The sequence below is a fragment of the Phlebotomus papatasi genome, chromosome 3 (assembly GCF_024763615.1).
Source record: "Phlebotomus papatasi isolate M1 chromosome 3, Ppap_2.1, whole genome shotgun sequence".
NCBI classification, from domain to species: Eukaryota; Metazoa; Arthropoda; class Insecta; order Diptera; family Psychodidae; genus Phlebotomus; species Phlebotomus papatasi.
Window position 1 is genome coordinate 5,135,829 of NC_077224.1, and position 13,563 is coordinate 5,149,391.

The following is a 13,563-nucleotide window of genomic DNA, read 5'->3' on the forward strand; positions in this document are numbered from 1 at the left end:
CTGGAACCAAATATGGACTATAACGAGGCTTTACTGTATAAACAAATTTATATTACAATTTCATCACTTACTTTAAATTTCATTACATTTTAGCCAAAAAACACTGAACTATTGAATAAAAAGAATACAATTGACAACTCTCCAAATCAAAATACAGTAGACTCTCGCTAATTCGGTTCTTTTAAGATCGGGCTACTTTTTAATTCGGGCAGCGTTTACATTTGAAAAAGTTTGTTGTCATTTTTCAAGTTTGATTATGATTATCAAATGGATCAAATATGCTCAAATTTGGCATGGTTTGTCTTAGTTTTGATGTGATTTTGCATTATTGAGGGATTTTCATGCAATTTACGTTGTATATGAGTGTGTAAACTCAATATCTATATGCAGATGAATAAAAAATCGTTGCATTTCAAAAAGTTTATCGCCCGAATTTCTGTCTAATTCGGCTGACATTTCGGCCCCATATGCCCGAATTTGAGAGAGTCTACTGTAGAGACACATATGGTGTAAGGACGCCACTCATGTCAAATACCGCGGCCACAAGTCCGGAATCCTATCAATTTGGTCAAAACTTATGGCCTCGTCTTAATTTTATATTTGTTGTTAAAAAAAATATCAAAATTTACTAGTAAAAGAACATATAATTATTTTCGATTTACAAAATTTAGTTGCTAAAAATGTTGAGATCGCTAGTAAATTACTTAACGATTTGACGTATTTTTAATCGTCATCCGCATCAGTGAAATATTTTCCCTAAATTGATTAGTATTGTACAGAAATATTAAATAACATTTTCATTTAAGGATTGCACACCAAATATTGGTAATTTTGTGGTTCTTTGAAATTATTTTGTGAAAAAAAATTGAAGATTTCTGCGAAGAGGCCACAAGTATAGACAGGCCATAAGTGACCATCAAGAGGTACTAAGGCGCCATAGTTAGTTTAAATATAGTTCATATTAGTTTGGCACATAAATTTTGAAAAAAAAAGTTTAGTTGCGTGCGAAACTGCCCTACCCTCCCCTAATCTTTGTGGAAGTCTAAAAACGAACAACTATTACCATTATATATTTTTTACTATCTATCTTTCGCTATAACTTAATTTTAAGGGTGCAAATAATTCTTATAGTTACCGTGTAAATCATTTAACCATCATAAAACCTTTATATTGCCATTAAAGTTTATTTTATTAACATGTTGGTACTTAACATAATCTTTTTACTTACCGTTTTTTTTAAAGAAGCATAAACGATGTTAAGACAAATTTAATCATTCGTTACGGTATTTAAATTTTTATTTTTTGTTTTTTATTTATTTAATCTTTCAGGTATTCGAGAGAATCTTGGACGATGAACCGTCTTCCTACACCAATCAAGCTTTCGTTCAGAATGAAACTGTTACGTAACATGAACTTTGTAAAATGTTACCAATTTTAATTTTTCTAGTATTGTCATAGAGATAATGTGATGGAATGGTGATCTATCGGTACATTAATTAGTGTGTAATTTTATGTACAATGATTTGAAAAGAATTGCAAAAGAAAAAAACAACAAAAAGAATTTATGAAACACGTGTTATTTGTGAAGAACTGTAATTAATTGAATTCTGTATTGAAGTAATCTCTTCGATAAGCAAAGTATCTTAATATTGGGATCAACGACAAACACAATTAGAGGTTTTTACTTGTGGCTTTTATTTTTCTTTAGTTTTAATTGTAAGTGTGATTAGTGAGAGGTAGACTATATTATGTTAATTAAGGAAAACTTGTTATTTTTGTATTTTATGCAAAAAATAAAGTTACTGGGTGCCAAAAATGTGAAAAAAGGTTTATTTTTTTTGTCCTAGAATTGTTGTTGGGCAGAAGTATGTAGACTAGAGTAAAAAATCCAAATCACTTCAGAAAAAAAATTTGTATACTTGTGTACGTGAAGTATGTATTGTTGGAAAATCTCAATGGGCAATAGTATATCAACAAGAGAGCTTCATATCAGCAGTTTGGATTGTACAAGATATTATTTGATAAACTCAACGAGCGATTTTTTTAGACTTCGTCGCGTGGATTCCTCACATTTTGTGTCAGTCAGTGTTCGATCCTCAATGGAACAACAAGTGTCCTAAATAGTGGTCTTTACACTTTTTTTGGAAAATTCATCTAAATTCTCCCTTTTCTGCAAGGGAACGATAATAAAAATTAGATTTTAAACAGTGCAGAGACTTCACTAGCTTCCTTTACTCCAGGATCTCAATTAACTGATCAATATGGAGAAGGATTCAAAGGCTGACGGTAAGTACCCTTGTTCATTTAGTTTACAAGTCACATGACTAAAATATTAACAATATAGTGCATATATGTAATAATCATTAATGGAATTTATGGCTTGTGATCGATCACAATTGTTACCTAGCAAGAGAATTCCAAGTTACTTATCTACCTACTCAAATATATGAGACTCCTCTTCCTCTCACCAAGGCAAAAGTTTTTTTCATTCGACATACAGTAGGTGTCAAAAGTTTGTTGCCTCACGTATGATCGGGAAACCAGGTGCAAAAAAACGATAGAAAAAATTACTTTTTATTTTTTTCTTTTTGCAAATTAGTTGCATGTAATCCGTAGATCTTATTTATAAATTTAAAAAAAAATTATTTTATTTAATATAAAAAATCAGGGGCATGACGTTCCCTATGTTTTCCGTATGTTTCTAGCGTGCCGAAAAAACTTTGGAGTTTATTCGGTGTTTTCTGTCATTGTGGAATGAATTAGCAAAAAATATAAATACAAAATAAAAGCCAATTTAATATGGAATGGGCAACCGAAAATCCCAAATTGGCAACCTACGTAGTTTTCGGAGATATCTCGTGAAATGTGTACGAAAACAGGGAAAATTTTATACTAAAACTGGTCGCATTTTTCAAAGCTAATGTCACTCTCCTGTAAAAAATTATTATTTTCCAAAAGTTGGTCATTTTTGAGAAATCAAAAGTTTGTTGCCTCATTTAAAGAACTAATTTAAAATGTTCAAAACATGCAACCAACTTAAGGTAAACCGGTTACATTTTGAGTTTATGTCATTTGAAAAGCAAATGGTGGATTTGTACGTTGCTAAAGTTGTCTATGGTAAATACATGTGTATAAAAGTATTGATAAATAACAAGAAATAATCTATTTTTTGATAATTTATAATTTAGGTTAAAAATTACAAATTACAAAAAGTTAAAGGGAGGGAAATTGTCCAGATATACTGCCGGAATAAATCTGCGTCGTTAGTTGTTTAATTTTATGGAAAATCTCTACAAAATATACATAAAATCGCCAAAATATATGGTAATAAGGTACGACCACATCTAAAAAACGTTACTGGCAGACCTAAGGTTTCGGCTCAGAAGGTCGATAACAGCATTATAAGTATCACTCCCAAGGAGCATTTATCGCCATAAATGAGTAGAAATGTCTGATATCTATACAAAAATGATGGCGAAGACTTTACAAATTTCTTCTATGTAACCGTATAAAAGAGGCCCATATTCGGGTGAATGGGGAATTTTTATAGCCGAAATATAACAATTTTTTATTTTAGAGTTAATCAAGTTATCGTGTACGGTAAAATGTATTGTTTATGACTAAATAAAATATAATCACTCTGCCATACCAATATTATAACCATCGACTGAAGAACTGTCATTTCTTGTCCATTTTTCTTTAAGACTTGCTCAAATATTTTCCTCAAATGAATAAATATTTATCCTCAACGATTCAGTCACATTTTTTGTGCCTCGTGCACTTTTATCGCGTATGAAAGTTTAATGCAATAATTGTTTTCCGTTAGAGGCTAAAATATTAGTGAACAAAATTTCATTCCCGACTTGAAATTTTTAAAGGAAAGCTGAGAAATTAAATAAAACAAAATTGAACAAATTTATTGCTTTTCACATTACATCATTTAAAAAACTTATGGTTCTCAAATTTTTACTGCGTGTATTGATAGAATACAGCCCTTTAAACAATAATTTGGACAAATATCATTGCACTGCAATGTTTTGCGTATAATTTTTCCATTAATTTGAGTTTGGCGTCGCCAATTTTCTGTATTTTTCCACGCCAAAATCTTCTTTTTGTTCTGATAAAATAAAATCAAGATATTGTAACCCGAATAAGTAAGAAAAGCAGAAAATAAAACACATTTATATATTTTAGTGAATATATTTACAAGATGTCGTATATCATATTTACATTTTGTAGACTTCCTACGTCAATAATATCACTATACAGCAAAAATGTCAAAACACTGAAAGATTATGCTTTTGATAAACTTTTTCTGCATTCTGGGCACTCATTCTGCAATTTGATTTCATAACAAATGATCTGGAAGCTGTCCTAATGCTTGTACTTGCGGTACACTGCAATTAAAAGAAGAAAATATTAGCTCTCACAAACAAAGTGTTAATTCACTACTTTTTCATCATTTGCACTTACTTTGTAAAATTTAATGCCTTTTATCTGTATACTCGATTTTTCTGCACACCCTGGTGCATTTCAGGACTCTAATTAATGTGAGACATCACTTTTTTCACAAATTTTCACTCGCAGATGAACTTCTGCTTAGTAAACAATGTAGAATTTGACAATCTGGCAGCGTCATACAAAAAGGAGACAAGTTGTATGTAACTTGTTTCTTTTATGGAACAAATGTAACTAAAATATATCAGAACATGATGTTCATACAATTTCACGACATTATGTGAACATAATGGTATGAATATGTAAGATAAATATACTTTAGAAATTTTTGACATAGTTTTATACATTTTCACTCAAAAATAGATTATATTATGACTTGTTTATAGAAGTAAAATGTTTAGTCGTAATTTTAAGGGAAAATAACAATATTTTAACTGGAATTTATCAAACAAAATATATTATATGTATTAATAGAAAATAACTGATATTTTCTATACAATTTTTAGTCAAGTTATTATACTGGCATTTAACGCACATAATTTTCAGATAATATACATCCATTGCGTTCATACATTATATTTTTAAGAAATAGCTCGATTACATTGAAAATATGTTGGTTACATTTGAGACATACATTATTTGGATATCAAATGCCCCTTGAGCTGATAGTGACTCTATGATGTCTACTTCAAAAATTAGCAGTCAGTTGGTTACTGAAAGGACACAGGTCCCTAATGTTATAAAAATTAACTGAAAATTGGGTCACTATCAGGGATACTTACAATGCTGTTATCAACCCTCTGAGTCGATATCCTAGGTCTGCCAGTAGCGTTTTTCAGATGTACTTGTATACTTCATTACTATAACATTTGAATATTTTATGTATAATCTTTCGTGATTTTTCATAAAATCTAGCAACTAACGACGCAAATTCATTCCGGCAGTATCTCTTGACGATTCCATACCCTTTATCTCCTTTTAACTTGCCATTTTAACCTAATTTATGAATTATCGAAAAACAGATTATTTCTTGTTATTTATCATTACTCGTATACACATGTATTTACCATAGATAACTTTAGAAATGTCCAAACCAGGGGGCTGACATTAGCTCTGAAAAATGCGACCAGTTTTAGTGTAATTTTTTTCCTGTTTTTGTACATATTTTATGAGATATCTCCAAAACTACGTAGGTTGCCAATTTGGGGTTTTCAGTTGCCTATTCTTATTAAATTGGCTATTATTTTGTATTTGTATTATTTGCTAATTCATTCCACAATGACAAAAAAACAGCTCATAAACTCCAAAGTTTTTTCGGCACGTTAGAAACACATGGGAAACATAGGAAACGTCATGCCCCTGGTCCAAAGCCACCATTGGCCTCTCAAATGACATAAACTCAAAATATAGCCGGTTTAAGTTAGTTGCATGTTTTTCACCATTTTTTCATAACATTTCAAATGAGGCAACACACTTTTGATTTATCAAAAATGACCAACTTTTAGAAAACAATAATTTTTTATGTGAAATAAAATTAAATAATTTTTCTGAAATACATAAATAAGATCTACGGATTACAGGCAACTAATTTGCGACAAGAAAAAAATTTAAAAAGTAATTTTTTCTACCGTTTTTTTGCACCGATTTCTCGAACATACTTGAGGCAACAAACTTTTGACACCCACTGTAGATATCAATTGTTTTCATCGCCTTATATTCAACAAATTTGACTCTTTTATGGCATACAATTCTGTCTTTTATCTAATACCTGAAGAGGCCAATATTGCGCCTATATTCATTGTGTATTTTGATTGATTGGCGATTATCGCAATGAACCTATCACTCGTGCGAGTCGTAGATTGTAAAGATTATTTGACCAAGGAATTCTAGATCATATTTCATTGTGTTTCCTTGAAAATCAACTCTTCTTCTATTGACCCAATAGATACTGTTGCAGAAGACAATTCAACTGCTGATACCGTTGAGGCAACTGATACAGAGGGACAGGAAAAAGTAAGTTCTCATCCCTGCATAAATCATCCTACATCTAAAACCTAAATTTATTCTTCAGAAATACAAGTATCCCAAACAAATTGGGTTCATCATCATCAACGAACTATGCGAGCGATTCAATTACTATGGCATGAGAAGTAAGGCTTGTGCAGTACTTAACTTTAAAGTGCTGAATAAATATTAAAAGCCCAATGAACTTTTATCTCTGTAGCGGTCTTGGTGCTCTATCTAACACGGCAATTACTCTTCAATCAGGATACAGCTACTGTAATTTACCATTCTTTCACCAGTGCCGTGTATTTTCTCACGGTTTTTGGAGCTATTCTTGCGGACTCATGGCTAGGAAAATACCGAACGATCCTCTACTTATCAATTGGTGAGTTTCTAAACAAACAACTTCATGATAACCTTTTTTTTCATAAATTCACCGCCGATGAACTTTATTTACCTTTTTTTTTCCGGCTCTTAGTCTGTCGACCTCTATTGTACAGTCATTCAGAATAATCGACTACGTCAAAATGGTCAAAACCACCCCCCCCAATTGCTTAGAAATATTTTATAATATCGTAGGGGAACCCAAATGCTTTTTGAGAAAACCGGCTTAGTTTTAATCTTTTTTTGTTTTATATTTTTAATTTAAATTTATTTTATATTTCAATATTTTAAAGCTATGGACGTAGGGGAAAAACTGTTCATTCCTTCGAATAATGTGAATTTTTTTCACTTTTCCTTAAAATTTCATATAGAACTTAAAAATACTAAGAAAACAAATATTTAGAGGATTTTTAATGTGTCCAGAAATACCCATATTATGTCCCGAAAATCACCTTGTCCAGAAATACCACACGTTACCCTACAGTGGGTGTCGATAGCTTGTTGTCTAAAAGTTTGAGAAACCAAGTGAAAACATAATAGAAAAATTACTTTTTCTATTTAACCCTTTAAGGACGATTGGAACACCGGTGTCCCATAAAGAAAATAATTTTTCCTGACTACCTAAAGTTATTTTTTTCTTATGTCTGTACATAATTGTAAAGTAGAATGTTGAAGGAATCTAGGATATTTTTTGCAAGTCTCTAGCTATTTGCTATGTAGTAAATCTTTAAGCTAAAAAATGGCGAATTTTTAAATTCTCAAATTCATAATAATTGATTTTATTTATTTTTTATACTTCCAATTTTTTTTTAAGCAAAACCCTTTCGGAAAAGGAAACTACAATACTCATACGTAAAATTTTTCATTAAAGCGAAAAATATTATTTATTGATATTGTCAGAAAAATTACTTTAATTTTTGGGCTATATTTGTCCCTATCGTTCATAGAAGCACAAAATACACCGAATCAGATTCTGTTGGACTTTCCAAGGTTAGATGTAAGACTTATCATTGATTATGTTTCTCATTTTAATTTTTATTGTTGATTTTCAGTCCGTAAAAAGTGTCTCGTCGTTAAAGGATTAATAAGTTTATTCTGATAGCGTTCTGACAATTGACGTACAAGTTTAATTTGACGTTTTTTCGGTTTCAAACGGTTCTTGCACACCTCTGACCTAAATTATAAATTAATCATCATGTATTTCATGTATCATGTAAATCATGTATTTTTGGTTTATTTCGAAAATGACTCTACGATTTCTTTTATTTTCGGATATGTTTTGAAGATTGCCCGTAGGGGAGTTCCGTAAGACTTAATCCCATTTAATCCGCAATCCCATTCCCATAATGACAATTTGCATTCGAATCTCAAGAGAGTTTTTTCGAAAATGAGATTTTGTAGCTGTCACATTGCCATATACTGCATCAGACGTCACATATTTGAGATGACTGTCAATTAAAATGACAAAAATTCTATCAAACAACTCAATCAAGACGAACTGTATTCGCATAAAATCATTAAGTAGAGAGATTTCATGAAAAAGTCAATTAACTGCATTTTCGAACTCACATGATATGAGAAAAAAGCTCGATTGGCATTGTCAGGTTTCCAACTCACTTGTGACAATGCCACAAAAATTACGGAATTTCCTTTTGCAACCTGCAACCCTTGTAAACCTTTGTACCCAAACATACATAAGTCTGAAAAAAAAATCGACATCGAATTTTCAAAAGCCAAAAGTGTAACCACTTTGGAAGGCTCATTTTACAACCGATTTGTTTAAATTGGGAATTTTTAGAAAGGCCTTGAAATTTTCAATCCGGCTGCATCGGTTATGAATTTGTAGAATACATGTAATTAAATTATTTTACTTTTAGATTTTATTTTTATTCGTCCAAATGTTTGTTACCAGGAAAAAAACGTCATATTACTTGCATTTTTAGATACATTCATTAAATATCAATATATTGACAAAATTGCCAATAAGTGATCCCTGTCGAGCAGATGTTCCTTCTACCCTATCCTGAATTAAAGCTACTTAAGTTTATGGTCAAAATTTTCAATTTCAATTTCAATTTATTTAATTTAAAATAGGACAAACTGTCCTCTGTACAAAAGTCTGTAAAAATCTCAAAAATTTGCCATTTATTTAGAATTGTCAATTTTGAGATGATTTTCTCGTAATCCCCCGACTTTTTCACCCTCCAAATTTCCACCTTTCACTCTCCGGGGACTACTTTTGTCAATAAATCTTCGCGTTTCAGACCATTTCTGAGAAATGTCGTCAATGTTGTCGGTTTGTCCGTCTGGCAGTTGCCAGCTCTAGAGGTCAAACGGTTAGAGATAGTGATTTGGAACTTTCGGAGGCCCCGCTTAGTCGACCCTGGGATTTAAAAAACCTTTGGAAAATCCTGGGAAACTTTGGATTGTTTTAGAGAGATTACCCAAACGGACATTCGACCATGTACGAAAATGTCGTTAAATTATTCCTAACGTTAAAAAGGTTCTAGAGAGCGTATTAGATGAGATTCTTAACAATCTCTTTTTCATCCGAACCCGTCAAATAATTTCGTCAGATATCTTTAAGTTTTCTGCAGAAAATATCTACACCTCTGCCGAAAATCTGCCGAGAAATCTGTAGATATTCCTACGAATTTTATTAGGACTTGGGACAAAATTCGTCAGAAATTGTTGCAGATTTTCTGACGAATCCTGGTGCCCACTCTGACGACTTTCTGTAGATATTTTGTCGATTTTCTGCAGATTTTTCTACATTCTAGACTTTCTAGACAGCTGTGTCTAAAAAGATTGAATATCTTTCACTGAAGTTTGCAAATTTTATAGAGTTATTCTTAGTGATATCACAGTGTTTATATAAAATAAATAATTCTGCGACGCCGTGTTATAAGTAGAGAATAGTGAAGTGAAAACTTTAAGCAGAATGTCAATCTAAATTTCGTGTTTTTGTATCATTCAATTGGCGATTTTTAAGAAATTAGTATTTTTGCTCGCAACTTTTTACTCATCTAAAATGTGTACTCGGTAATGCTTGTTAAGCAGAGAATACCATTTTCTTTATAACTTCTACAGTTTCTTCATAAATCAACAATATTTTTGTGAAGTAATGGAGGTTATGCAGATTTTCTAGGGAGAAATTCTGCCGAGAATCTGCAGATTTTCGGCAGAATTTCTGCCGAAAATCTACATATTTTCTACGTAGAAATTCTGCCGAAAATCTACAGATTTTCTCTGAATGTACTAGAATATACTGTTAAAATTCAAGAAACCTCCGAGTAAAATCGGTAGGTAGAGCAATGATTTGACGGGTATAGTATCATATTTTGACTCGTCGGAAAGATCTTGGAATTTCCGTTAAAACTTAACCGATTCATAACGGATAACTAACTTTTATTCGAAATTATATTACTCCTTAGGTGTATTTTGGGCAATATTGTAAATTATTTATAAATCGGTTCAAATTGGTTGTGAACCGGTAATGAACCGGTTATGAACCGATAAGTAATTTTCGTCCGAAAAGCAATTCTATTACTCTTAAAACTATTTTTTGGGAAATCTTTTGAGTAATTCATGAATCGGTTCAAATCTGAGAACCAGCAAACGGTAAATGATGCGAAAATACTTTTAAGATATAGAGGAAAGTTCTCTCCCTTCGAACGTTCATACCTTCAAATAATGTAGATTTTCTTTTATTTTTCCCAAGAGACTTACACACTTCTATTAATTATTAGTTTATCATCAATTATTGATAATTACGTGATAATTATGTGTCTTAGAAAAGATAAAAGAAATTCACATTATTCGAAGGCATGAACGTTCGAAGGGAGAGTACTTTCCCCTAACATCTAAGCCACAAGTTCGAGCACTTTATTTTTTTTCAATATCCCGCTTCAATTTACGCAAACGTGTGAATTAGTCAGATCCCGTAAAACCTAATTCGATTACGTATTAGAAGGAAGCCCTCTCAACAACAATGTTAAGAACGAGTACTTTAGTTGATAGTGATTTGAAATTATTTGAAATTCATTCAATATCGTTACTACATGACATTGCAAGATTCATTAGGAATTTCCTAAGAAGGCACTTATGTTCATTTTAAGCACTAGCTTCCGTCATCTTGAAAACTGCAATTGACTTAACGATTCTAATTTTTACTTCTATAGTGTATGCATTTGGATCAACGATGATGTCAATAGGTGCGATTCCCACACTTAACATAAATGCAACCGCCATGACCATCGTTGGTCTGTTCCTGATAGCAATAGGATCTGGTGGCATAAAGCCCTGTGTAACGGCTTTAGGAGCTGATCAGTTCAAATTGCCAGAACAACTTAAGGCAATGGCCACCTACTTCTCCCTGTTCTACTTTGCCATCAATACCGGCTCAATGATTTCAACTCTAGTCACTCCAATTCTCCGTCAAGATGTGCAGTGCTTTGATGAAGACACTTGCTTCTCCCTGGCCTTTGGGGTCCCGGCCATCCTTATGGTGACATCAATTATCATTTTTGTGGCTGGAAAATTTTTGTACGTTCTCAAACCACCAGCGGGAAATATGCTTGTTCGAGTATCATCGTGCATTGCTAATGCTATTTCTGAGCGACGAAAGAAGAGGAAGACAAATCCTAGGGAACACTGGTTGGACTATGCTGAGGAGAAGCATGGGAAGCAACTTGTGACAGAAATCAAGACACTATTCAATGTACTTGTTCTGTACATTCCACTACCAGTATTCTGGGCACTATTTGATCAGCAAGGATCCCGATGGACCTTCCAGGCCACCCGAATGGACGGTCAAGTTGGTGCATTGAACTTAAAACCGGATCAGATGCAAGTCATCAACCCTGCTCTTATCCTGATCTTCATTCCTCTCTATGATATCGTATTCTATCCACTACTCTCGAAAATCGGCATTCGGCGGCCCCTGCAGAAACTTACACTTGGTGGATGCCTTGCTGGAGTAGCCTTTATTGTTTCCGCCATCTTGGAAATTCAACTCTCTAAAACCTATCCCATTATTGCCGAAGCAGGCGAATCCCAATTACGAATCTTTAATGGAATGCCTTGTCAGTATTCCGTCACCACGAACATTCCCAATCACGCAAACTTCGTCATCGGCTCGATGGAAGCCTTTACCGAACGTCATATTGCCGTTGAGAATACTAGGGCCTTCACCTACTCTATGACATCTAACGATCCTGCTTGCAGTGAGATGATCTTCGCTGGCAACTTCAATTTGGAATCGGCTAAAGCTGTGAGCTACTTCATGAATCGCAACGAGATGATAGAGTTTGACGACGATCCTGAGAAAGCTGCCAACGGTTATCCTGTTGTCAGGGTGCTAGCTAATACAGAAACTGAGCGTACGATATCCTTCCAGGATATACACGATGATTACAATAAGAGATACGACAATGTCACAAGTCGCATTAAACGAAATGAAATCTGGCCATCTACCTACGACATTGTCGTCAACAATGTTGTAGTAGAGCAATACGAATTGAGATTGGGAGGGGTCTATTCACTAATCATTTACGAAATTAACCCTAATCAATATGTAAGTATAAATATTTATTGATATTCAAACATAATGGCACTGGCACACCTTTTCAATTGAGTGAAATTCAATCGATTGAAATTCTACCTCTCACTCTTTCAAACTGAAATCAGATATAGTTGTCTCTTTCTGCCAAATGAAATTTAAAATTGAAATTTCAATTTCCATTTGAAAAAAAAAGACAGCTATATCTGATTTCAGTTTGAAAGAGTAAGAGGTAAAATTTCAATCGATTAAATTTCATTAAATTGAAAAGGTGTGCCAGCACCATAAGTCAACAAAAGATCTTAAACAAAAACCCTTTTTACAGAGATCAGAGTTGCTGGAGGTATCGGAACCCAATTCCATGAATATGCTGTGGATTGCTCCTCAATATATTGTGCTAACTTTGGGTGAAGTCATGTACTCTGTTACCGGATTGGAGTTTTCCTACTCACAGAGTCCAGAAAGCATGAAATCCGTCATTCAATCTGCCTGGCAATTGACTGTTGGCGTGGGAAATGTTATCGTAACTATCATAGCCAGTGCAAGGATCTTCGATTCTCAGACAGCAGAGTTCTTCCTGTTTGCTGGACTTATGTTTGTAGATATGGCAATATTCGCAATCCTTGCTTATCGCTACAAATACGTTGGTGGTGTTGGCGATGACAAGAAAACCACAAATACTGAAGAAAATGAAACAGACAACGAAAAACCACGTGCACTATCTTCTTCGAACTTAAAAGAAGACTAACACTCTTCAGTTTGTCTTTTAAATTAAATAAAAAAAACTTTAAAATAATTGTTTTTTTGGTTATTCATTTATTGATGTTTGATTCTCCACTGAGAAAAAAGGCAGTGCGATTAACTGTTATTCCTAATAACTTTAACATTTTTTTAGGTGTAAAAATATATCAACATTTTTTAATGTTAATTTTACACCTTTTTAAGGGTAAAATTAACATGAAAAAGGGTTAATTTAACCCCTAATACACCTAAAGAGGGTAATATTTACACCGATTTCGGATCAATAATGCAGGGTAAAATTAACATTTCCGGAATGTTATTTTAACTTTTTCGGATTTCTCTCAGTGTCTGAATAAGCCATAACCACAAATTTCACCCAATCACGTACCGGCATCAATCAGGATAGATCAATTAAA

General features: G+C 33.0%; 2 protein-coding genes across 2 annotated transcripts in view; both read left to right on the forward strand.

The window, feature by feature from the left end:
• Positions 1-1,826, forward strand: part of LOC129806529 (glucosylceramide transporter ABCA12) — a 39,053-nt gene extending 37,227 nt beyond the window's left edge. Inside the window, exon 12 of the mRNA XM_055855173.1 lies at positions 1,330-1,826. Coding sequence (XP_055711148.1) covers positions 1,330-1,407 — 78 coding nt within the window. The 3' untranslated portion in view covers positions 1,408-1,826. The remainder of the gene's footprint in view (positions 1-1,329) is intronic.
• On the forward strand, positions 1,707-13,202 carry LOC129806538 (peptide transporter family 1). The gene is made up of 6 exons (XM_055855204.1): positions 1,707-2,286; positions 6,404-6,471; positions 6,530-6,608; positions 6,683-6,847; positions 11,028-12,421; positions 12,732-13,202. The coding sequence occupies exons 1-6, from the start codon at positions 2,262-2,264 to the stop codon at positions 13,152-13,154; spliced, it is 2,154 nt and encodes a 717-aa protein (XP_055711179.1). The 5' UTR covers positions 1,707-2,261; the 3' UTR covers positions 13,155-13,202.
• The last annotated feature ends 361 nt before the right edge of the window (positions 13,203-13,563 follow it).